The following is a 26,139-nucleotide window of genomic DNA, read 5'->3' as shown; positions in this document are numbered from 1 at the left end:
GGGCTCTTGATCCGCTTTAAACACCGATTTCTTACGAGCTCGTCCTAAGCTACAAACGACCAATTGACAATGACAGACTATAGTAGGATACAACTTAAAAAAAAAAAAAAGAAGCAGCAGTTGGCAACAAAGGCACACGAACCGCGCGGGGTTGTTACTCCGCCAGCCAATTACAGAAGCAAACAAAATCGTCGTCATGCGACCTTTTTCAAAATGGCGTCGTACTTGATTCGACTGTACTTGTCGTACTTGTACGTTTCACTATAATAGACGAGTGAAAAATTACGCGCTTATAATTTTATTTTTGTGGTTACCGCCTTATTTAGGTAACAGGGAAAGTTGAAAGTACGAACTATTTGCAGCCTCGCGGAGGAACACTGGCTGACGGTTATGATGGCGTGGGCGGGGCTTCGCTGCAGACTTAAGTTGTATCCGACTACAATGTTATTTAAAAAGTTAATTAGCGAATCTTGGTTCATTAGGCTGCTAAAAGGCCTGACGGAGAGTTTTCCTTGGTCCGCCCTTGTTGCGAACCTTGTCCTGCAAAAAAAAAAACAAAAAAAAACAAATCGTTTTAGTTTGTTTATTGTTTGTTTGTCTTGTTTTGACTTCCTGTGGATCTAGTTCCTTTCTGTCTCAAACATTTCACGCTTCACTGACTGTCAGGAGAACGGGCTACATCTACTATACCTTCCTCCTACACAGTTGAACGTGATCGACTAGCTTATCTCTGAAAGCAATTTAGCTTGCCTAACCATGCACATTGAATGGTTACCGGACCCGGCGCGTGCTGGCTTCGGTATCCCTATTAAAGAATGAACCCATTTGCAGAGGCCGTGTTAAACCAAACAGATCTCGTACCGCTAACCAATCTTCTGCGGAAGCTCACGCTAATGTGGACGGCGTGCTCTTCTCTGAGCAAAAACTCCACTCGACCGGAAGCGTTTCTCACGATATTATACTGACGCTGTGCAGCCTGGTCCGCTAATGTGAACATTTTACATTGTACGGTTTTGGAAGGCGCCGGCGGAAAATTTTGGAGATTTGAAACTTTATTCTTGAAATATTGACAAGTCTGACCAAAAAAAAAAAAAAAAGTGCAGCCTTCATTTTGTACGAGTATGGCGTTGCTTGTGCAAGAATCCTAAAGCTATTGTTTGCCAGCGCGTTGTCCAGCCGTTGCAACAGCTTGTTAGGTTACATGAATTGCTTGAATTGAGGTGGCGCGTTGCGATGCGTATTTCAATTTTACTTGTTTTATATTCAGCGAAGTCTGTGCTCACGGTAAAGGTGTTTAATTTGCATTCCAGAAGCGTAATACGCCAGTATAGTCTGGATTGAGGGCAACTGCAACGAAATTTCGAACCGCGTACTAGTTTCAAATAGTGTACATGCTGCCATGCTCATGGGCGACCTTGGCAAGCGACTGGCACAGCAAAGTGGGAAGATACCGGAATATATATGTCACATATAGCCGAAGCAACGGAAGTCTTAGAATGACCGCTACATATATTAAATAAACGTGACTTCAGAATCACGGTGTGTAGCTATGCATTAATTGCTCGAGTGCTCATTGCATTCCAGGCACCGTCAGTCATCGTGAGGTGAATTCTGCGGTAATGTTTTTTGTCTGCGGATGTGTTATTAGTGTCTGGTTAAATAAAGAAGCTTGTTTACAACGGGCGCGTGGCTGCGGTGAAGTTTTTTTTGTAATTTTATCGGGATACTGAATCGTTCCTCGGTTGATTCCTACTGTCGCACTTCCCACACGTATAGAGGCTGCGTAGCGTTTGGACTGTCGCGAGAAAGATACTGAAATCTTGTGCTGCGCACAGAGCATACGATTTGTGTCGTTCAGGGACCCTATAACGTTAACGCATACAATAATGGTCACACAGCACGCGCAAACGAAAAGCAGGAAAAGAAGCCTTCTAACCATTTCACTATTCATCGAAAAACCTTTCAACCATTAACACGAAAAGTTCGAGTGGATAAACTTTTTTTGAGAGCGCTCATTTCAAGCACCCGCAAGAATCTAGATCTTTTACGAGATGCGCTTTAGGAAGTGAGCTTTATGTACTATACTGTAATACTATATACGTGCAGGAGCGTTATTTGTTCTTGCCATTGCATAGAGACGAGAAAGTCAGCTGTATATGTGCTTTATTTATTTGAGATTGCGCTTTCTCGCACGTGTTAAAGGATTCGGCGTCATCTCCCGGATACCTGAGTGGATACATTGCCATTTTCGGTGATGTAATTTGTGGGTAAAAAAAATCGATGCGAGCCTTCCTTCCAGTGCCTTGCGTAGTCTATTGTTTGTCGCCGTCATGCCGTGTAGTGTGCTTATCTGCGGCGCTGCATTGTGTCGGCACCGTATCGGACCAGGAAGTGTGCGTGTAGTGAGCATCGCCAAATTGTTTACACTTCTGCGCATTCTAAGCTTTGGAGGGATTAAGAGCGCAGAAAACCTTGTTATCGGACCAACGTATGTGCAAGCGCTGCTATAGCGTTGTCTCAGGTGAATAGCCACTGCCCTGGTCTGCAAGGCAGATTTTTGGCACAACAGCGATGTAGGCATCATTTATCCTCCTCCGCAAAGCATCCTTGATGCATCACATGCACGTGGCGTGCAGGGCGTAGTGGACCACGTGGTGGTAACGCGCAAGTCATGGTGGCGCGCAGGACATCAAGATATGTGCGCAAGAGTCGCTGTTATTGTAAAATAGTGAAACGCTTCCGTTATTCCATCTGAAATTTCAAATTGTGCATCAATTAAAATTTCTGCTCATTTGTACACATCGAATCTTTACGGCAATCAATTTGAACTCCCGTTTGACGCAGTATGTTAGTTTAAACTTCTAAGTTTAAACTTGGAAGGTGCAACCGATATGTCCCGTGCATCGGGGCGTATTTCTTAGTCCCAGTCAGAGGAATCACATTCCACGTTGGCTTTACATGAGCTCAGCTTCCCGTGCCGCTCGAACATTTCTTGTTCATGACCTTTGCGAAGCCTGCGTTCCTTCATATTTGAAGTTTATTTGCAGCAAAGAAAAAGGGCAGAGACAAACTCTTTGCAACTCTGCCTCCTGAAGGGGCAGTAATATGCACGGTAACGCTTCCCATAAACTGAGTTTTAAAAAATTATGCAAATCCCACACACAAGTTAGAATCTGTGAGGCTTTAGTGAAGTGGTTAATTAAGTGTTAGAAATATAAATGGGATGCGTGTCATTGTCTCTTTAAATTATGGGGTTTTACGTGCCAAAACCACCATTCGAATGTCAGGCGCGCCGTAGTGGGGGACTCCTGAATAATTTGGACCACCTGGGGTTATTTAACGTGCTTTTGTAAGTCTAAGAACACGGGTGTTCTGCATTTCGCCCCCATCGAAATGCGGCCGCCGTGACCGGGATTTGATCCCGCGAGTCATTGTCTTTATTGTAGTGAAGAAGAAGAACAGGGAGCAAGCAGTAGTAGGGCGCTCTCATAGATGTAGGGCGTGAGCGCAAATCACGAGCTCTTGGCGTCGACACCGTTGCTCTCTTGCGACTGTACGGGTTTTCCGCCTGCCGCTTGCCGTCAGTAAATCTCCGTATCAAAGTGGTGGAGGCGCGGGGTAGCCTCTTCAAACCTGGAACTCCGAAGCCCGACGTTAATTGCCCACTACTGCTTGATCCCTGTTCTTCTTCACTACATTATTGTAATCCTGTGCAACGTGTAATCCCGTGCAATGCTTATGCACAGGTCACAACTTTAACGTCATACAATGTTAATGCTTATACACTATACTCCATTTCCTAGCTATATGCCGAAATGGAAAGCGCGTTTCATGCGAATGCCCACCGTTATGGGACGTCGAAGCGATGATGTCACGAAGGCTATGTTTCTCGAAGGCAGAAGGGTGAGCAGAGAGGTGTGCACATATAGGGGGCGGAGTGAAGTACGACGTCTATGACCCAGTGGAAACCGGCGCGCACGTGCTCAATTCGGCAAGACAGCAGCAGCCAAATTCCGGGAGGGCTCGCTGTTTTCAAGGGTGTCTGGGGCCTCAGCGCCTTCTTTGGTGCTACTGTGTAGACGCGTTCGTACCTGGCTGCTACTCGTCTTCAACACCGGTGCTCGCTTCCTGCGGTGAACTTCGAAGATGTGTTCGCATCTTTATTCAAGGTGCAACCAACTCCGCCGAAGCGCAATACTGACGGTGGTCCGGGGCAGACCACTGTCAGTTTCAATATATATATATATATATATATATATATATATATATATATATATATATTCGCCCACTTTCTTGTCCCTTTTCTTTATTATTTTCTACATTTTAATTTCAGCCACATCTACTTTCCCCGATGCTTTCGTTGGCTTCTTGGTCTGTGGGCTTTATATGGTCTTAATTAACAAACCTAGAGCCCCTCGGTTTCCCTTGTTCTCTGTCGTTTACATATACATGCTCTTCTAAGCACCCATCCGCTGTCTACCTCCGCCACCTGACCGGCTTCCCACAGACTTCACACAGATACTTTCTTCTTTTTCTCACTTCGACGCTCCTAATGCTAACGCAGATTAGGAGCCGCTGTTGCCGCGCCTCGGCGCAGCCGCACCAGCAACAGTGTGCCATATGCACGGAGGGCAGTGGCCGAGACGGAACCCGGTCACGTCGGGCCCTCTTCTGCCGTGCGTGACCTTGCTAATGGCTTGTCCGGCGCGTCGCGTCGATGGACGCGTCGATTAGGAAGAGCCCGGTTTATGCGGCCGAGCTCCAAAATGAGAAAACGGGGGCGTGCCGCCGCGAGCCATCACGTCCCTGTATATCGCTCGCTGCGGCGCCGCAGCCGTGAAATGTGGGCTGCTGTGCGTGCAGGTCTGCATAGGTGGCCTCCTGTCGGTGGCCTCTCCCACAGCGATGGCGGAAACGCGCTCTCCCCATGCGTCGGCGAAGGAAACAAACTTATTTCGCGGGCTTCTCTAAAATCTGCAACTGCTGCTCGTCACTCGGTGCAGGAAGGAATGAAGGCTCGGCATCTCGTGCACCGTCAAGGCGCGAAGCCGCTGGCGGTGCTCCTGCCTGAGGGCAAAAACATTAAGGCGCAAATATATGCGCCACATCAGTATGAGGCATATGTGTGCTGCAAAAAAAAAAAAAATAAGAAAAAGAAAAAGGCCGGAAACAACTCGGCACATCGTATAATGAAATGCCAAGATATTCACCCAGTGAGACTCGTTGGGAGTGTACACCTTCCAGAAGCGTTATGATTAAAAGGAGATGGAAGGATTAACTGGTCAGCAGTCGAGACGATCAGAGTATTGGCGAAAGAAAAGCAGGGAGGAGATTGATAGAACCGGAGTCAGTGCAAGTGTAGGCAATGGTACAATATAGTGCTAGAGGTTTTAAATACGAAAGTCAAGATCGAGATCAGATAGGCAAAAGGCTGGATAACGATATGTGTAGTAAAACGTGATTAAATTGAGCAATTAAGCTAGGAAACTTCCCGCCCCGTTTCAAAGGGGATGCCAATAAACATCATTTGTGGGACGCCTGGGCTGGCTTGCGTGCTGCATCGCGCCAACGTGGTAGGTATACAACACTGTCCAAACAGTTCAGGCGCAACGCTAAATATTTCTATCGATGTCTGTGTTCGCCCTCTGGATGAAACTGCTACTTTCTTTTTTATCCATTTTTTTTTTTTTTTTTACTGCTTATTGCTCTTGGACTCAAGTCAGCGAATCCAAATGATTGACGGCATATGTAGGAGCGACATTCTTCCGCCAGCGACACGTTTTCTGCTACGGCATTTTGGGTATCTTGAACACTTAGCTGGCGAGTGCTGCGTCCACTATTATAGGGCGGCTGTTTGTATCGCGAATAAGCACGTCGGTTATTACTTTGGTGCGTGTAATTATCGGGGAACGAGATGCACGTTCGCAGACTCGTATTTGGCGCTGTAATAAGAGTCATGCGCCACCGCGGGAACGTAGACGGTTGCCGCGGGCATGCTTAGCCGACGGGCTGGGACCCTGTGTCGAGGCGGCGCGCCATGCTGGTCACGCGCTCTGGGCTCGGACCGCGCCGATAAGCTGCGTTGACGGGATCACTGCCGGCATTGGGAGCAACGCGCACCCATGCAAACCTTTGGTGACCGGATAGCGTCAGCGTGCTGCCGATGCTCAGCAGGGTTTTCGTTTTTGCGTGCGTGCGTGCGTGTGAGTGAGTGAGTGAGTGAGTGAGTGCGTGTGAGTGAGGGGGGGGGGGGGGGGGCTGGCTAATACGGCTCCTTGTATAATTAAATGCATGCAAGGATTTATTGGCAGCTGTAAGAGATACCGATGACTGCAAGAGCAATACGATAGAAAAGTATATTCGAAAAAAAAAAAAAAGAAACGAAAACTTTATTGTCAAGTTTGAGTGGAAGCACAGCGTTGCTTACCGGGCGAAGTCGGGCAGCGGTGCCGCGTATGGGCTGCACTTCGCTGAACTTGGGAAGATAAAACAGCCGTGACGTTTTGCAAGTCAATTGTCTGCTTCTTTTTGTTGCTCGTTTGTTCAATTAGCAAAGACATTCAGCTAAGATTCCATGTGACGAGGGCGTTATTTATGAAAGCGCTTCGAGTCCTGGTCGTCGCTCACTGCACCGGCATTAGAGAGCCGAAATATGTAGCCGTGTCGTTTACTCTGCAGCGCGCGCATCAACAACGCTGCCTGTGTGAGGGACGATGCTGTATAGGCCTGGCCAGCCCTTCCGGCCCGGAAGTCCCTCACGCAGGGACAGAAAGGCGCCTGCGCGGACGTCCGGTGGCGTCGGCGCGAGCTACGTTCACGCGACCACTTTCTGGAAGCCGTGCCGACGACCTCTGGCTGTGCTCGCTAGATGTGTACGCTCAGCGCCGCTCGGCTTTTATTCTCGAATTAAACTGGTCCGTTTCGTTGGGAAGAACGGGCGAGGAGAAAAAGGTACATTGGGGGCACATTAAAAATCCCCTGGTGGTAAAAATTTATCCGGAGTCCCCCACTACGGCGTGCCTCATAATCGAATCGTGGGTGTGGCACGTAAAAACCCAGAATTCAATTCAGGAAAGGTACGTGGTAAAAAGAGGAGCCAGCCTTCTTGCGGCGAGCCCTACTGCACAGTGACATTAGCTTATACATGCGCTCTTAGATTGCACAGTGCGCTGTCAGAGTCGTTTCTTTCACAAACACGCAAGAACCGCCCCGCGCGATTTCTGTCTCTGGTGCATATAGATTGAATTCGTGCAGATGCAAGTGCGGCCGTCGGAAACATGTCTACGACTCACATATACCGTGCGCGTGATGCCGCTGTTCTTTCATTTGATACACGCGATGTGTGAATACATACATGCTATAAATAAGTCTCTATTACCAGCCTCGTCTCGGCGAACAGAGCGCCTGGCTCTGTGCCCGCGCAGTATAGCAATCACGTTTTAGCGCGGGCGATAAACAGCCCAACGGCGACCTGCTGTTTCGCGTATGTCTTCGCTCACTATATATGATTACGCGCGGATTATCCTGTCATGGCCTGTGCACAGGCTATATCTCAACAATGACGTGGTTTGGATGTCTCCGCGTTGCCTTATATGGAAGGCGAACGTAGCGCTACTATAACAAGCGCTTGTTTGTAAACTGCCTGTGTTCGTCGTTCTTTGCGCGCTCTACATAAAGAGCGCTACTTCCAGACAGCATTTTCGACAGCCTGTTGTAACCCTTTGCGCCATCCTGCAGCGAAGACGCGATAAGCCACGATGACGGAAGAACTACTGGCTTTGGTCATTTGCGTCCTGTCAGAGTTTGACAGTTTCTTTTACAGGAAATTCTAAAATATACGTTGCATATGCATTCATCAGGTGCATTGTTTTTAAGAGAGAAACTGCAAGTGCCATGCAGCTTCACAGTCGACAGTCTAGCATGTGCGCTTTATCCTGGCGGCCGCAGCTGCGATCGAGGCACATGCGAGAGATGAATAGAGAGCTGCAGTCCAAGCTAAGAAGGGCGATAATCACGAGAAAAGCGTTGCACGTTGTTGTACATGCGCTTCTAGAATAATGTCCGGAAGTGTTTCACAGTCACCGCAAAGAGAACACACCCGCCGTGGTTGCTCAGTGGCTATGGTGTTGGGCTGCTGAGCACGAGGTCGCGGGATCGAATCCCGGCCACGGCGGCCGCATTTCGATGGGGGCGAAATGCGAAAACACCCGTGTGCTTAGGTTTACGTGCGCGTTAAAGAACCCCAGGTGGTCCAAATTATTCCGGAGTCCCCCACTACGGCGTGCCCCATAATCAGATCGTGGTTATGGCACGTAAAACCCCATGATTTAATAAAATGAAGAGAACACGTCGGACTTGTTGGCGTTGCTGCCGGTACAGCCGTTCAGCGACCAGCTCGCATCTGACCAGTCAGCTTTAGTAAAGCAAATATCTTGCATGGCGGGGCAGACCACGATAATGGTATACCGGGTACGTCCTCTTTGTACGAAGACATTAAGTAATATTTAAAAATAGCCGTTCTGAAATAAAAGGACGGTTCCGAGACGGCGTCAGCGGTGCCAACCACGGGGTGTTGTGTCATACGTGGTAATTAGTCGCTAAATAACAAATATATAAACGAACTTTTAAAGTTTTAGTTTCAGCGGACCCATCGTAATTGGGAAATCGAAGCGAGCTCTCCGTACAAGCCATATCAACTTGTGGGTCTGGAAAATGAAATTAGCCGCGGAACTATGGCACCACGAATTTCGGCAATTCCGAAACTGGGAGGCGAGCGCAAGGCCTATCGAGGTGACGCTTGCGTCACCCAGCAGCAGTTAGCCAGCGCGCTGCGACAGCATAATCAGAAGGTCAATGATATTTGAAGGTGGCAGAATGGAGGCGTTGTGGTAAAGTATCCACTTTCTGGGGGTATACTAGAGTGTTAGCCAGCGCCACCACTCATGGCCATGGCAGTGGATGTAGAACAATTTTTGGGGTGAAGGCAACTGGTCGATAAACCCACACATGCTACTTGAAGGCATCAAAGCTGCCGAATTCGAGACCCTAGCTATGTAATGAACAAGAAGAAAGGAAACCAAGGGGCTCGATGTTTATTAGTCAGATCATTATAGCCACCAAACAACACGCATGTGGTGTCTTTTTCTTTTGGACTATGTAAAGAATTTTTAAAGATCACCTGTGGTAGATAGCGTAATTGTAGTCCTTGAGCTGTATTACTCGAACCGGCGGACATGTACGAAAAATCGAAATGCAAAATCGAGTTTTCAACAAAGTTCACTATTTAACTTTTAATTAGTTACTTTACGGCACATATAGCCACAGCCGGTGAGTTTGCGAGGCATGTGCACTTGGAACGAATTCTGAAGGTGGCACGGTTTCGAGATATGCGTCTTCAAACTTGCGGTAAAAGGCACTATTGTTCTACTTACTTTTTTTCAACAAACCGCTGTTTTATGCATTGAAGCACGAAATCATCTTGGACGCCCATGTATTTTAGTCGCGCAATTTGAGAATGGTTATCTCGAACCTGGTGTCATCCTGAAAATTTGTTTTAAGTGGATACGCCTTGCGAACTCACCGGCTACAATTCGTAAATTGCAATATGTGCGGTAAAGCAAGTAATTAAAAAGTTAATTAGTGAATTCTTGTTATTTAATATATAATGCATTTCGATTTCTCGTGCAAGTAATGTGCGCGCCTCTGAGTAATCCAGCTCAATGACTATAGAATTATGTTATCTGTCACAGGCCGTTTTTAAGAATTCTGTATAGTCGGAAAAAAAAAAAACAGCACCCGGTATATTTTTGCAACTTGGCGGGTGTTCGGTGCATTAGTGAACACGCGATGGACTTGGCGAACAGGGAGCACTTCTCTGAAACGTGCGATTCGGTCAACTTATAACGTGCTTGTATGGAAAGTGCTTGGCTTTGTCGCGCGTACCAGGCACGTGGTGTTGTAAGGGAATGGAGACCGGTTCGTTCTGCCCAGGATGCGAGGACCCGCTTCTGCAAACAACTGTCCCCGTCTGTGAGCAGAGTGGGGCATGTATAGCCGCTTCAAGAAAGGCTCCGGTGTGCAGGCGTATCGACTTGGCGCGTTGTTGAGCTCGCAGGCTTAGTGGGAGCTACCTAACTGGTGAAGGTAGAGAGCGATTGGACAGCAAGAGGCAAACCCCACATCAGGCGCAACACGATGATCGTCTTGTAGTTTGTCCATCGATCTGGGCGGAACAGTGAATATAGTTGCAGAGTGGGGACTCTTGACATGGCCGATTGGTGCAGCGCTCTCCGTCGTCTCTTGCAGTAACGGTTGCAATGAAACAGCCTCCCAACACATGCACTTTGTAAGTGAAATGTGCTATAGCGGCCACCTTTGAATTCCACATTTTGCAGCTATTTCACGAGCTGTTCCATGGCTTCTGCGTCTCGAAAGCGTTTGCTGTCGTGCACGTATGTAGAGCGTGTCGTCCCCCAGCGTCATTCTGTGTCGTCATGTCCGCTGACAAAATGTCCACAGCGGTGGCATTCAGCTGCCGAGAGCTGGGTTGTGGGTTCGATTTACATTCCAATGAGGGCGGCGTGCAAAAACAATAGTGTACGGAGCTTTGGGTGCACATTAAAGAACCCCAAAGGGCTTCGGCTCGTAATATCGGATAAGAAATATTTTTTGTCATTATGCAGAGAGCATCAATGTTTTCGGGAAAAAGCATTGTCGGCAGTTGAGAATAATTTTAAGACTGAAAGCATAACTGTCCGTTGTCAGAGAGCGTACTCTGTATCTGTGGATAAAACAGGCCTGATAAAAATGCATCCAGTGCTAAGAAGGGCCAATTCTCTTCCTTTGAAACGTTTTTCGCCAGGAATATCGTATGAACGCGTTCTTTTTCGAGCTATCGTTTCCGAAAAATTAAAAAGAGATTCTAGCGTTTTATGTGCCAAAACCACGATATGATTATGAGGCACGCCTTACTGAGGGGCTCCGGAAATGTTGACTACCTGGGGATATTTAACGTGCGCCCAATGCACAGCACACAGGGCGTTCTTGCATTTCGCGCCCATCGAAACGCGGCCGGGATTTGAACCCACGACCTCTTGCTTAGCAGTGCAACGCCATAGCCGCTATATAAGCCACCACGGTGGGTGTTTCCGAAAAAAAAAAAAAAAAAAGCATTTGGCTGTATGTTGTAACTGGATATTTGCAGAACTGTTTGTCGTCCCTAAATTTGATTGACCCGGCCATTGCGCGCATGCCAACTCAATGGCACTGGTTCATCGTGCTGTATAGCGCAGAGGGAACGGCCACAAAAAGGACAAGACGACACACAAAGCTCAAAGTACCGACAAATGTTTATTTTTTGCAGAGCACAGTTTTATACGCTTGCGCTAAGCCACCACGCATGCGCAAATGATTACCTCCTAAGAAAAACAAGTTCCTTATCGGAAAGATCAACAGATTGGGGGCTCTTTTTTGTGGTCGTTCCCTCTGCACTATACAACCCGAAGATAATGAACCTACTAGCCCAAATTTCCACTATCTTGAAGCAGTGGTTCAGTTTTAGAAGGAGCATAATCCCGACAGATGCTTAGCTTCGTCTTGTTCTCATTAGAACATGTAGTAAATTTCATTACCCTAGTGCAAATCGAAAAGAAAACGAAAGAAAAAAAAAGATGTCACAGTTTCGCCCTAAGGGCGAAGCAATGAATGCGATAGCAACACAGCAATGTCATACGAAGTAAGGTGAGCGGCTTTGGTAGCAATATGAATTGTAGTAAACATGAGCTGATTAAGTAAGCAGGTGTGCTGCGGCGTAAGTAGACCGACATGAAGAGAGACTCGATGACCACGAGAAGGCGCGTGTGAAACGGTGGTGTTGATGAGAAGCGCTTCCCGTGGGCAGCGCGCGTGCGAAGGGACACACCTGTAGCGCTGCACTGCCGATCCGGGCAGCATTACATGTGTAGCGTGCGTTGGAAAATGTGACCCGACTATTACTAACTGAATGAACAAGTGTGGTGTGAGCGCGCACAAAGAAACATGAAGAGATCACACTGAACGACTGCAGAAAACGACTGTCAAAACGCTGGCAGCAAGTATACGCCGCTGCGGGCGAAGGTACGTGCGGTCTATCGCTTCAACAGAAACTGAGCCGCGAATGCACGCGGCGCATAGAGGTCAGCGCCGTGTGGAGATAAGAGACGGTGCGGCGAGCGACGAGCGCGGTTGTTGGCAGAAGAAAAGTGCCCCCCCCCCCCCCCCCCGCTTCCTCCGGCGCTGGCTTCCCGCTTCCTTGCTTGCGCGTGGGAGAGATAAGAGACCGTGCGGTCGAGCGACGAGCGCGGTTGTTGGCACAGTAGAAGTGCCCCCCCCCCCCCCCCCCCCCCCGCTCCCTCCGGCGCTGGCTTCCCGCTTCGTTGCTTGCGCGTGGGGGATTGAGTGCGTTCGCTCTCCGTGATAGCGCGCGTCCCAGCACGCTTGCGCTCGGGCATACGGCGCGCGGTGAAGATTTTATCTATACGGAACCTCACGGCGACGGCGACGACGACGGCGACGGCGACGGCTACGGCGACGGCGACGGCGACGGCGACGCCGACGGCAGAAATCCGGTTGAAGTGTCCATATAATTGCTATCGCAATAAAAAGTTATGCTTGTCCCATTGTGCAAATGAGTGTGTCCCCTTAGGAAAAGTATCATTTTTAAAAGTATAAAAATACATAACATTTTTCTAAATATCTTCTGGAGGCTCCATTATATATAGTATAGTTGAAGCCGCTTGAAATTTTATGCGTATTTTCTATCTATCTATATATATATATATATATATATATATATATATATATATATATATATATATATATTAGGCTCGTTTTCTTGTTGTTACTGTGATCCAGAAATCTATATACTTCTTTGATACAAGTAATTGAGAAATTCAACACGTCTGTATTCTTTTTCCCTAGAAATTTCCACACTAAAAACAATCTTTCAAACATTTTGTCATTGCAGTTTCGAAATCAGTTTTCCTAAACGTGCGAAGTAGCCAAAAAGTGCGAGCTGAGAAAATCGGTTCTCAAACATTTCAAAACATGCCATTATATTTGAAAACTTTTTAAGGCGCAAACAAGAGACACGGCACAAAAGGAAGGTCAAACACCGGACAGGCGCTACTTTCAACTGGACAGGCGCTGCGCTGCTGAGCACGAGGTCGCGGGATCGAATCCCGGGCGCGGCGGCCGCATCTCGATGGAGGCGAAATGCAAAAACGCCCGTGTGCTTGCGTTGTAGTGCACGTTAAAGAACTCCAGGTGGTCAAAACTAATCCGGAGCCCTCCACTACGGTGTGCCTCATAATCAGAACTGGTTTTGGCATGTAAAATTCCAGAAAGATGATTTTGAACGTAATTAATGTGTTAATTATTGCATGTGTAATAGAAGAATTCGGTGAGAAGGTGGGGGATTGTGATTCGCTGAAAAAAGCATACTGTTTCTATAGATTACCGTTCCTAAACAATCCCCTCAAACCGGTTTATTGGCGAACTTTTGCTCCGCGCGTTCAAAAGTTTTGATTCAAGTCCTTCCTCGACAAGGCATGTGTGCATAAGGTGAACGTCAGCTTTAGTAGGCACTTGGCACGCGTTTGATAGAAGTCAGGGGCGGTATTTTGTAGCGATGCCTTTAATGTCATAATGCCTTTTCGCGCTTATCGCGCTTTGTCAGTGGTCGGAGCGACGGTCCGCTCGCATTATCAACGGGATCAGTCGCCCGTGAGCGGTGGATGATAAGACTAGAGTAGAATAAGTCATAATGCCGTGCTACAAAATCGCGGCCCCGTATGTCGGAACGAAATCTTTCTCGTTTTGGTTTTAGTTTCGTTCCTCTGAAAAAAGTTCCGTTCCAATTGTAAAGTCGCGAAGCAATTGTAAAGTCGCTTCCGGTTCTGCTCCGGAACGAGGGGAAAAATGGCCTGTAACGGTTCATAACGGTTTTGGTTCGCAAGAAAAAATTTTCGAACCAAAGTAACGATAAAAACATAGTATTAATTTTCCTCAGTTATGAAATTCTGAATTCTGAGATCATGCTCACTTGAGTCAAGGCACTGAGCATGATCGCAGAAGCAGCACGTCATCGAGTGTACTCGCCGTCACTCCGGACCGCTGTTCCGATAAATCGAACCTATACGAACGCAAACGAAGGGTAAAGCTTCGGTAACAAAGCGTTGCACCCGTAGAAAACGAAACGATAAGCTCTTAGCGCGCAAGCCCCGAGTTTTGCTACGATGCCGGTCTGCTAGTGCACCGAGCGGCAGCCTTAGATTAGTGGAGCACTCGACCGGCTATCGCTCGCACTATGCCCCTGTGCCTGCCTGAGATACGCACTTATGCGGACCGCTGAGATACGCGATAATTCTGAAGTTGCCTGACGTCGGTTGTTTCGGATTGCTGACTTTCCCCTTGAACCGAAAAATATTTTGGCTTCACTCCCCCCCAAATAGTACATGTTTCGGTTGCGTTTTCGTTCCGGTCAAAAATATCGTTTTGTTTCGTTTTTGTTTTCGTTCCGTTCTCGTTTTTGTTTTCGTTCCGTTCCGACACACATAGAAGTGGGTTTTCCTCTTGTCATAACTACTGCTCCTGCACGCCTTATAAGGTGATAGATAAAGCATTTTAGTTCGTACAAGGTAGCAGAAAGCTGAGAGGGTGCGAAGAATAAAGTTGTGGGTATACCCTTACATCCATTCTGTCACAAAATTAAAAACGAAGCTTTTACTGCTCGAAATGGTATGTGCTGCCGTGTGGTGAAAGAAAGCAGTTGAACGTAAAAACATTTGACAGGTGTCATATAAGCCGTACTAAGTTTGTATAATTCCTTATCGAAGTATATAGTTCAGAAAATGTGTTTTAGTTGCGGTGGCTTTTATTCTGGGGCAAGACACGTCGTTGCCTCAGAGTATAAATCAGCATAAACGGAGGTTGACCGGCGGAACACCGTTTAAGCGTTCGTTTTTCGTCGTTCGTTAAGCGTTCGTTGCAATGCAATTGCATAGAATTTTGCAGATATGGTGAGGTTCTATTCATGCACGGGACAGGTTTGCGTCTTATGGTCGAGGCGTCTGATATCAGTAACTGCGGTAGCGTGCGAGCCAGCCTTCGAATATCCTTCACAAATAATAGTCCAAACCGGTGTCTGCATAGAGAGCGAACACCTGTGTCCACTATTAAAGAAGGATTCTGCCGTCGCTGAGCGCGTAGTTTTCGTCACAGTGCGACCTTCAGAATTTACCTCTTCGTTCCGCTTGCGTGCCTGTTTTCTATGCCCGCCTTTTAAAAAGCATAAATCCTTAGCGACGCTTAGCTATCTAAGCTTTTCTTTACACCTGACATAACATCCAACGGCTTACGCTATAGCGACAGATTTTCGTTAGAGAGTTTTAGGTTAGGGGACGCAACCGTACCCTAACGTTGGGGGACGCAAACCGCCGGGTGTGCAAAAGAATCCACAGCGAGCACAAAAGAGCACGAAGGGCCCACAGTGGAGTTTGCGTCCCCCAATGGTTGGGTGCGGCTTGCGTCCCGTAGCTAAAGCTAGAGTACTAAAGCTCTCTATTGACGCCATGGCGTTTCAGCTGCCCATCTTGTCGTGACCTGTCGTCACGTCCGCTAGTGAGTTAGTGAACTGAAATTGCCGATAGTTGATGAACGCGGCCCCAGTTTGATTTTTTGCGGACTGCGGCGCCTCTGAACTCTATATATGCGTGGTCATCATCATCACCCACGGCGCGAGCTGCAAGGAAGCGGGGCACATGTGCGCTCGTAAAATGCATCCGTTCGCAGATGCTCGTCGCGCCGACGATGCTCTTTCGTCGCTACCGAGAAAGCCCGCTTTCGTTGTTTTTTCCAGCCACGGGGCCTGGCGTATTCGACGAAAGGAATGATCCACATGGCTGCGAGTTCGGGAGTGTATCCCGCGCGTCGATTGTTTCTCTGTGCGCCTGCGTATGTAGCTGCGCCGCTTTTTCTTTTGTCATTTATAGGCGAATGAATGCACGAACGCGATAAGCTGGCGATGTGGCGAAGCTGCGGTGGGCGCGCATATATCGCGTGACGAAATGATACGGAAAAAGAAATGGAGATATATGTGCGTGTATTTCGCGCCGACTAGGACGAGCGCGTGTATATATGGGAGAGGATCGCCACGTCAACTTTCGTTTCGCTCTGGATGTTTACTGCGCGTTTGCAGCAGTGAGTAAAGAAGCGCGGCCCGGCGGGCCAGCCATGGGGCGCGCGGATGGAGGGTCGATGACCAGAAACGGGTGAAAACAAGCGCGCGCCGCTCCGAGACTCGGGCCGCTCGGTCGGCTTTGGTCGTGGTCACTGGCCACCACCCACGTTTCCACGACATCAGGCGGGGGGGCCTGCTTAGTTGTTGGCGCAGCCGGTGTTTTATATGCGGAGGGAATATTTTCGCTCATAACGCGTTTATTTGTGTGTTTACGGTAACGTATACAAGCTGCACAAAATACGCGAAATGTGCCGCGTGAGTTTTGCGTGCTTTCTTTAACGCTTGGGCAAAAACTTTTACGCAGCGCGTATTGGACAGCAGAAAGATGGATCGCGAATTTTTCATGATGACCTACAATTTTTTGATTGACAATGTTGATCTGATATTTTAGAAGTTAATTAATAACTAATTATGCAATTAGGAGAAATAAAAAGTATCTGACTTACTCCAAGCGACGGCAAACATCATTACCTTGGTTATGTCCAGCTACGTGGCATTCGCATATTCTTTAATTTTGGTACAATTCAGTTACGGTGGGGCACCATATATATATATATATATATATATATATATATATATATATATATATATATATATATATATATATCAGAAGAAGACAACAATGACACCAAGGACAGCGTAGAGGAAATTACTTGTCATTCTTAATTAAATAAAGCAATGATAAATTAATGGTAATGAAAGTGGATGAAAAAACAACTGGCCGCAGGTGGGATACGTACGAACCCACGTTTTGGCATTACGCTTGCGATGCTCTTACCAATATAGCCACCGCTCACTAATATATACAGGGTGTTTCACCGAACACTTTCAAAATTTATTTAAGGTTGCCTATGGCAGATAGCCCAATTCTAGTTAATGAGCTGGCCTACTCGAAGAGGCGGACATTATTTCACTTTATGCATTGAAGCACAAAATTAACTAAAACGCCAATGCATTTCTCCGCAAAGTTCAGGAATTAATATATCAACTGGTGCCATCCTGAGAATTAATTTCAAGTGGATCCACCTTGCGAATTCCACGGCCACAATTTGTAAATTGCAATATGGACCATCAGGTAATTAGGTAAAAACTTAATTAGTTAATTTTTGTTAATTATTCGATTATGCATTTCAATTTATTGTGCAAGTAATGTCCGCCTCTTCGAGTAGAACAGCTCATGAACTAGAATTGTGCTATCTACCACAGGCAACCGTTAAGAATTTTTGAAAGTGTTCGCTGAAACACCCTGTATATCAAAAGTACAATTTTGGCTATGCCAGTGGTTCAAGACAAATAGGTTAAAGTTTTACGGCATATTTTTAGCTTAACAAAACATCTAAATGCTGCTCTCAACAGATCATCCTGAACTACAAAGATGTCTGATTTGATGACTCAATTATTATTATTATTATTATTATTATTATTATTATTATCATATTATTATTATTATTATTATTATTATTATTATTATTATTATTATTATTATTATTATTATTATTATTATTATTATTAACTATTTTGTTGTTGCACAGGCACGATTAGTTCAGAGACTTCCGATTGGGACATATTGTGGCCAGTTGACATATCGAGCCCTTTAATTACATTTCCAATACAAGTTCCAATACAAATGTGCATGACCTTATAGTCTGCTACTACAACTTACAAGGTCAGCAAGCTTTACCTGTAACAGCTCTAATTGACGTTGAGCGTAATATATATTCCTATTAGTCTATCGGCAAGCACCATCACACTAGGCAAGTTACCTATAGACTACTACGTACACAATGCAAGTTATATTGGGCTGATAGGAAACTAATAAAGAATTACACTAGAATGACTAATATAAACTCTTATCAGACTAATAAATTTAGAGGCATTATTCACAGGAAAAGCTGAGAGGGCGCCCTAATAAATATTTCATACATCAGATGTAAGAATCTAATAAGCTAATACGAATGTCTATTGGAACTTTCGCTATACTTGAGCGGGTCGAATCAGAAGTTGGACTGACCGTTCCCTCGTTCGCTTATGTATGTCGAATCAGGGTGAACCTATGCCCTTAGCTGGCGGGTTGACCCAGCCCGGCCCTTTTGCGTGGCCCTGTCATGTAAACGTGACGCCATGCCCCTCGAACCGACTTTGCTGAGTTGGTGTCGCTACACTCCTCACGGCGGCCCGTGTTCTTCACCGGACAGACGGCGTTCCACTATGTACAGGAAGGAGCGAGGGAAATCGGTGCGGCGTCGTGACATATCGCGCGCCGACGAAATTCAGCCGCATCTGCATTTTTGGTCTTGGCAATCAAACTAGAGCGCATACGTAATTAGAATAGAAACCAATATACTTGGCTTTATACAGGGTGTTTTTTTTTTTTTTTTTAGCTGCACCAAACTTTTAAAATGATCAAAATGTAAATCTTGGTCACGTTATGTTTACCATTCGAGTGTACGGATTGGCGGCCTTCTAGATACCGAGCAATTTTCGCACTTACGTGCGTAATTAGCGAAGTTACGCTAAGTAACTTTCTAATTATCAACAATAGGTGGCTACAGCAAATGAGTACTTTGGGGCCAGTCCTCGACACTGTCTATCCCAATTTTGAATAGCGGAGTTGATGTGGGAGCTACGCGAACAATTACTTCCCCTTGGCAGGCTGCTTGAAACCGAAACTGGCCGCAAAAAGAGCGTCTGTGTCATCGATGTCGCCGCCCCCCCCCCCCCCCCCCCCCTCCGCCTTTCGTCACGTCTCCGACGTCACCGCCGGCCCGGCCCAACGAGCAGCTTGCGTTATCTCCTTGCTGTCTGCGGCGTTGGCCTAGCGCTTCAATGCCAGCGGGCTGCCAAATTTACTTCGTCATTCCATCGGGCGCCACGTTGCGCTGTAGCGCCAACCCCGCTCCTTGGGCTTTTAGATACTACAGGCACGGCGTCATATCAGTCTGTAACGTCGACTGCGAACGCCGCAGATAGCAAGGAGATAACGCAAGCTGCTCGTGGGGCCGGACCGGCGCTTACCTCGGAGACGTGACGAAAGGCACGGGGGCGGCGACATCGACGACACAGACGCTCTTTTTGCGGCCAGTTTCGGTTATAAGGAGCCTGCCATGGAGAACTAATTGTTCGCGTAGCTCCCACATGAACTCCGCTATTCAAAATTTGATCGTTGGGATAGGTAGCGTCGAGAATGGGTCCCAAGGTACTCATTTGCTGTAGCCACCTATTGTTAATTAGAAAGTTAATTAGCGTAACTTCGCTAATTACGCACGTAAGTGCGGAAATTGCTCTGTATCTAGAGGCCGCCAATCCGTACACTCGAATGGTAAAATAACGTGACCAAGATGTATATTTTTCTAATTTTAAAAATTTGGTGCAGCTAAAAAAAAAACACCATGTATACTAAGGCCTGCGGCTATTCTTATCTGCCTGATAGTGGTCCGTATTTATTTTAATAGACCAAACATAAATTTATTAAAAGGGTGTTTGACTGAGCTATAGTTGGTTCATTCTTCGAGGATTGCAGCAGCAGAAAATTGTCGAGCACAGACACAGAGAGTAATGAACAGACGTGAACGTGGCTGTCCATTTAATGTTAGTTTCCTGTAGCAGCCATGCGTCCACGTCTGTTCGTTCCTTTTTATGTCTACAATTTTCTGCTGCGGCAATCCTCGATGAATGAATTCCTTTACAGGCCGTGTACTGCACGCTCTTTCAACCCGGAAGCTGTAGCGGTTGTTTCCCTCCCTTCGCAGGCGGGAGGATTCATGGCCGTCCATGATGAACAATGAGCAGCCCAACCAGGAGCTCGTCAAGTGTGTCGTCGTGGGCGACACGGCGGTGGGCAAGACGCGGCTCATCTGTGCCCGTGCCTGCGACACGCGCGTCACACTGTCCCAGCTGCTCACCACACACATCCCGACTGTGTGGGCCATCGATCAGTACCGCATCTACAAGGAGGTACGGACGAGGTTTTATCTCTTTTCAGCGAGATAATGCTTGGCTCGCGTGTTCATAGCATACAGGGGATTACATGCATGTGCAGAGCGCGACCTACTGTATACACTGACCTGCCCGACTGGCGGCGCTCTGCGGAGCCGCCTGCGCCGGTTCTTGTTCCAGACGTCACCGCTAACGGGGCGGGGCGCTCGAGTTACACTAAAGCCGTTACACCTCCTAGAATGAAAAGCATGCATAACACAAAGCAGGCTAGGTGACTATTTGTCACCGCACCGATCGATGACTTGTCGCTATGTGACAGGCTTTGCGACAGGCTTTGCGACACGGGTAATGTATACGACCGAGGACCATTTATTTACTGCATAAAAGTTCGACTGTATATAACGTACGTACATGCTTGCACCTCGTTCCACTTTGGCTTCTGGTACGGCAGGCGCAGCACATGTGCATAGGGTACAGTGGATGGAAGTATTGAAAGCAGTGCATCCTGCCTTCAATTCTTAATTTGAAGTTCTGGCCTGGAGTCATCTCAAGTGAAGTAAACGCTATACTTCCAATCTGAACTTGATTGTGTTGGAGAAAGTGTGGCGGTAGTCACGTGCTGTTAGTCACGGTAGTCATGTGCAAAGGAGCACTGGGAGTGATACCCCAAACGTCAACGTTGCCATAGCTCTCGCTGCTGCTTTCGGCCTCTGAAAAGCGAGATACGATTTTTCCGCCCGTGTCTTTTTCGCAGCACATTTTGTTCATTAGACAAGCCGACTTTGGAGTGTGGTGTGAAGCTTGAAAGCTGTGTCTTGGGTCCGTGAGTGCGAGTGTCAGCATGCAACAGATACACTCAAGTAATCATGGCGCGGGTCTTCGTCGTCGTCTTCAACGTGCCACGGAAAAACACAGGAGCGCGTCTGCTTCGCTAAAACTGCTACAGAAGTTTCGTAGGCTTTGACCTGACGCGCTTCAGCAGCACACGCTTCCGGCGGTTCGTAGCAATGCAAGTTCAAAGCTCGCGCCTATCTGCTCCGGCGAGCTGATTGGAGGCTGCACTTCCGGCTTCAAAAATGTGACGTCAGGACCTCTCCTATTTTGTTTCTTTCCTCCATGGTTATATGTGATGGGTACAGTGCACTTAGGGCAAGGACGAACTGAAAAGACGAACGCGATGACGTACGCGTCCTGGTTCACTGCACTGCGTTTACTGCGAGTGCGGCCGTCTGGTGCGGTTTCATTCACCCTTATTATCTGCTGTCCCTTGCTGCCTACTGCAGGTCCTGGAACGTTCCCTGGAGGTGGTTGACAGCGTGAATGTGTCCCTGAGGCTGTGGGACACCTTCGGCGACCACGACAAGGACCGCCGGTTCGCCTACGGAAGGCAAGCGCGCTCTTAGAAAAACATATCGCGCTCATTAAAGGGACACTAAAGCAAAACAATAAATCAACTTAGACTGATAAGGTATTCTTCGGAAACTCTGCTGTCATTAATTACACTGCAATAGGTCAATTATTACAAGATAAAATGAAGCTCAAAGTTAATTTTTGTTTTAATTTCGCGCGGAAACCCCAACGTCAGCACTTCACTGTGACATCACTACTTCTAAAGTAATTTTTCGTATTTGGGCCACGTTGGTTCAATAAAAATTCGCTGAACTTGCCATATTCAATCTTGGGCTCCTCTAGAACACAATGTAGTCAATCTTTACGGCTAAAGAATTAACTGATACCTAGAAGACGCTGTCAAAATCCATGATGTCACAGTGAGCTGGTGTGGGAACTTCAAGGTGGCGTCGCCACTCGCCTCTTTGTTTTTCGTTTCTTTCTGGCTTACCAAGCGGCTTCTCGCTGTAAGAGTGGTGTTTTGGGTATTGTGGAAGGGCAATCTACTGATACAGAACAAATCATTTTTCCCTTTAGTGTCCCTTTACGGATTACTCGAGTGCACTGGATTACTCTTGCTGATGTCATTAGTACTTTTTTCCTTCTCTCAAGTGTAGTGCGCTAAAACTAGGGGCAAGAAAAAAAAAATCACGGGCACGCTTATTTCCTGCACACCTTCCTTTTTCCTTTCCTTTTCATTTCTTTTATTTTTTCTCTTCCTTCTTTTACACTTTTACAGATTGCGCATTGCCGAAGCAGCATTCTTGCTTTCAGTTTGGCGTTGAATTTCATCCACTTCGTTTCTAAATAAGTACCTTGCGTTAGTAGTAGCTGCAGATGTGCGCGTGGTATTCCCGCAGTTTATTGTCGTTACGATCCATTCGACACCACTTCCAGTGCATCTTTTCGACGCGCAAGTCTAGATGCCCCGCCCCGTCTGTGAAATAGGCGAAATTGTTTGTCGCCGCGAAGGAAGGGAGCGCCGGAGGAAGGAGGCGCCTGGAGGTGGAGAAAGAGAATTGCCGCGTTCGCGCCCCTTCCGTTAACTCTTCGACGCCGCGGTGTTCGCTATGCATGTTCGCGGCGTCCATACGCTTGCGCGTAACCTGCGTTCACGAAGTGAAACTGCACTGTAACTTTTTATTACCATAGCAATTATATGGGCACTCCAGGCGCATTTCTGCCGTCGCCGTGAGGTTCCGTATAAAGTCCACGGGCGATAAAATCGTCGCCGCGCACCGTATGCTTTATGTGCGAGTGAAAGCGTGCGAGGGTGAGATCACCGCTCAGTCTTCCGCACGGAAGCGAACGAAGCGGGAAGGAAGCTCTACGTCTTCCAATCGTGTGCAGTGCTCCGGAGGGAGGGCCGGGAGCGGAGGGGGGTAAATGGGGGGGTGGGGGGTGGAGCGTAGGGAGCGGGGAGGCCGCGTAATACGCCGCGCGCTCCCGCCCGGGCGGCTGTATCTTGAAAGCCATCTGCGGCGGGGGCTGATTCCTTCCTCCCTGCGCTGTGTTTCGCGTTCGCGTTGATGCGAGCGGCGGGACGAAGGTCAGTTCGCTCGCTGCTGCTGCCGCGCTACTCCAGCGTTTGGACAGCGAGTTTCTGCGGTCATCGAGCGAGATGCGCTCATGTTTACTTGTGCGCGCGTGACACCATGCTTGTTAATTTAGTTAGTATGCCTATGTTTCCTTTATACGGCCGATAAAACGACTATCCTTACTTCGTCCACTAGTTTGCTATCGCAATCGATGCTTCCCCTTTCGGGCGAAACTGACTTTTTTTATGCGAACGTTGGTAATGATGCATGTACTTACGTGTGCGAAAAAAAAAAAAGTGTGTTACTGCTAAAGGAAGTAGCCGCGCGTGGTCTGCTGCTTGCTCATATAGGCGGGCTTCACGGAAAACGAACTTCGCCGCGCAGTGACCCCCTGTGTGGTAAAGCTCGCTTTACTAAGCAGGTGCAGAGAAGAAGCTTTCTTCTCTCGGGCGACCTGACCCTCTTAACCTTCTTCGACGTCTGCAGACCACATTCAAATTTTTATTGTGCGATCATGTACAGGGTGTTTCAGTTAACTTAGGCCATACATTAAAAATATGCAAATGCCATGTAGCTAAACAGAACCAAGGTAATGTTGTTTGCTGGCGCTTGGAGATACTCAGATTATTTATTTTTTTACATTCCGCCTACTTACATAATTAGTAAACTGGAATGGAGAGTTTGAAAGCAGGTGGCTACACTAAGGAGCGAGCGCATGGGGGCAGTGGCGTAGCCAGGATATGGCGCACCAAGCACATGCCCCCCCCCCCCCCCCCCCCGGAAATTTCTGTGTTCGCATGAGGCCTGCCCAGCCACCATCGCCTCCTCCCTCCCCCTTCCCGTCCCCGGACAAATTCGTGCCCCCCTCTTTCTCGCCCCCCCCCCCCCGCCCCCCCCCAAAAAAAAAGGGTCTGGCTACGCCAGGGCACGGAGGCGCCCTGTGAGGTAATACGAGCTGATAAGATGGCGAATTTGATGATATGGTGGAAGTGAGTATCCAGAATAGCAACCGCGGCACCGTGACTCAAGGTTCGAACAGGTTTAGACAGGGAGCTGCCATCTTTCAGACAAATCAGATGTCCTCGATCTTATCGGATCGAGGACATGTGATGCTATGTAGCTGGACAAAACCAATGTAATGTTTGCTGTCGCTTGGAGATACTTGGATTAGTTTTTGCATTCCGCCTAATTACATAATTAGTCTTAATTAATTAACTTCTCAAATATTATAATTAGATAAAAAAGTGTCAGTGAGAAAATTATAGAGAAACATGAGAAACATGAAAAACCCCCAATACAGTTTTCTGTTGCTCAATACGTGCTACATGAAAGTGTTTTTCCGAGCGTGAAAGATGCCCCGCGAATACACACAAAATTGCCGCGCGACTGACCGCTCGAGGCACTTTGCGTGTATTCGCGGGCACACTTCCCATCACGTGGCGGTCACTGCTGGCGGAATGAGCTTTGAGCTTATAATTTGAGTAGCCGATTTTGAGTGAATTAATTGGCGCCCACATAGCTCTGAAACTTCTGGATTAAGGGAATGGGCACCTTAATTTTTTGCTCCACTCTAAAACTCCCATTATGTTGCTGACCATGTCATGGCCCTTAAAGGAACATCTATACAGGTTCATGTCTCCTGTCTGTGTGACATGTATGTATTGGGGAGCAAAAGAAAGGTAAGTTCTCATGAACCTCACTACCGTTTGCATGCACCTTCACGCCTTCCAGTTTTGGGCAGTAGAAACTGCTGATGAAGTATTCTCTTGCAAAATCATTCAATTAAAGCAACATAGGACTATGGCAAAGTGCTATAAGTTTTCATCAGAGTTAAAGCCATAAGAAGCACCTTGAGAAGTGATATTACAATTTGGGTTGGTCAGCTAAGCATGTGCGATTCTTCAGGTTTTGTTTCTTCCTTCTTTTGTATGTATGGTGCCTTACAGGCTCTGTTGCCCAGTCATACCCTATGACCAATAAGTAAACATAGTGTGTGTTTTCAGGTCAGATGTGGTGCTGCTGTGCTTCTCAATTGCGCAATCGGTGTCTCTGCGCAACTGCAAGGTGGTCTGGTACCCAGAGATCCGTCAGTACTGCCCTAACACACCCATTATTCTGTTGGCTGCAAGAATGACCTTCGCTACATGTACCGGGATGAGAGCCTATCTGTCTCTCTGCCGTGACCGCAGTCCCTTCTTCAGGTGCGTCAGATTGGTGCGCTACCTTTCAACAGCCATTGTTTGCAGTAGTGCATGATTATCTCAATTTGTTAAAGCTTTTATGCGATAGCAATTATATGGACACTACAGGCGCATTTCTGCCGTCGGCGTCGCCGTCGCCGTGAGGCTCCGTATAAAGTCCATTGGCGATAAATCGTCGCCGCGCGCCGTAGGCTCTATGTGCGAGTGAAAGCATGGTGGGTGAGCCGGCGATCCCGCTCAGTCTCCAGCACGAAAGCAACGAAGCGGAGGAAAACGCTACGTCTTCAGTGTGTGCAGTGCTCCGGAGGGAGAGTCGGGAAGAGGGGGGGTGGGGGGGGCGTTTTCAGCGCCGCCCTAGCGACCGCAGGGCAGCAAGGGAGTACAGTCGCTGTATCTTGAAAGTAGAGTGTACTAGACAATGGTATATTCTAGTGCAATCTACTTGAAAGCCATCTGCGGCGGGGGCAGATGCCTTCCTCCCTGCGCTGTGTTTTCGCGGCTAGTTCGCGTTGATGCGAGCGGCGGGACGAAGGTCATTCGCTCGCTGCTGCTGCGCGCTCACTCCAGATTTGGACAGCGAGTTTCTGCGGTCATCGAGCGAGATGCGCTCATCTTTGCTTGTGCGCTGCGTGACACCATGCTTTGTTAATTTAGTTAGTATGCCATGTTTCCAAGTTTTATACGGCCGATTAAAAACGACTATCCTAGATTCGTCCACGAGTTTGAATCGCAATCGATGCTTCCCCTTTCGGGCGAAACTGCGACTTTGTTTTAAAAAATAATGTAATTTTTAGCATTA

General features: G+C 47.5%; 1 protein-coding gene across 11 annotated transcripts in view; it reads left to right on the top strand.

Annotated features, from left to right (window-relative positions):
* The window catches only part of LOC119457165 (rho-related BTB domain-containing protein 2), a 275,684-nt gene that overhangs the window by 166,050 nt on the left and 83,495 nt on the right, over window positions 1-26,139 (top strand). For 5 of the 11 annotated variants that reach the window (XM_049665101.1, XM_049665100.1, XM_049665096.1 and 2 more), the window contains one exon: window positions 20,026-20,230. The exons of 5 other annotated variants lie outside the window; for them this stretch is intronic. In XM_049665101.1, the coding sequence (XP_049521058.1) occupies window positions 20,026-20,230 (205 nt within the window). Of the gene's footprint in view, window positions 1-20,025; window positions 20,231-21,495; window positions 21,600-26,139 lie in introns of all 11 variants that reach the window. One more of the 11 variants, XM_049665095.1, reaches the window with a different exon arrangement.

This window comes from Dermacentor silvarum, chromosome 1 (assembly GCF_013339745.2).
Source record: "Dermacentor silvarum isolate Dsil-2018 chromosome 1, BIME_Dsil_1.4, whole genome shotgun sequence".
Classification (NCBI taxonomy): domain Eukaryota; kingdom Metazoa; phylum Arthropoda; class Arachnida; order Ixodida; family Ixodidae; genus Dermacentor; species Dermacentor silvarum.
Note: the sequence above shows the minus strand (reverse complement) of the source record. Positions and strands in the feature narration are given on the sequence as shown.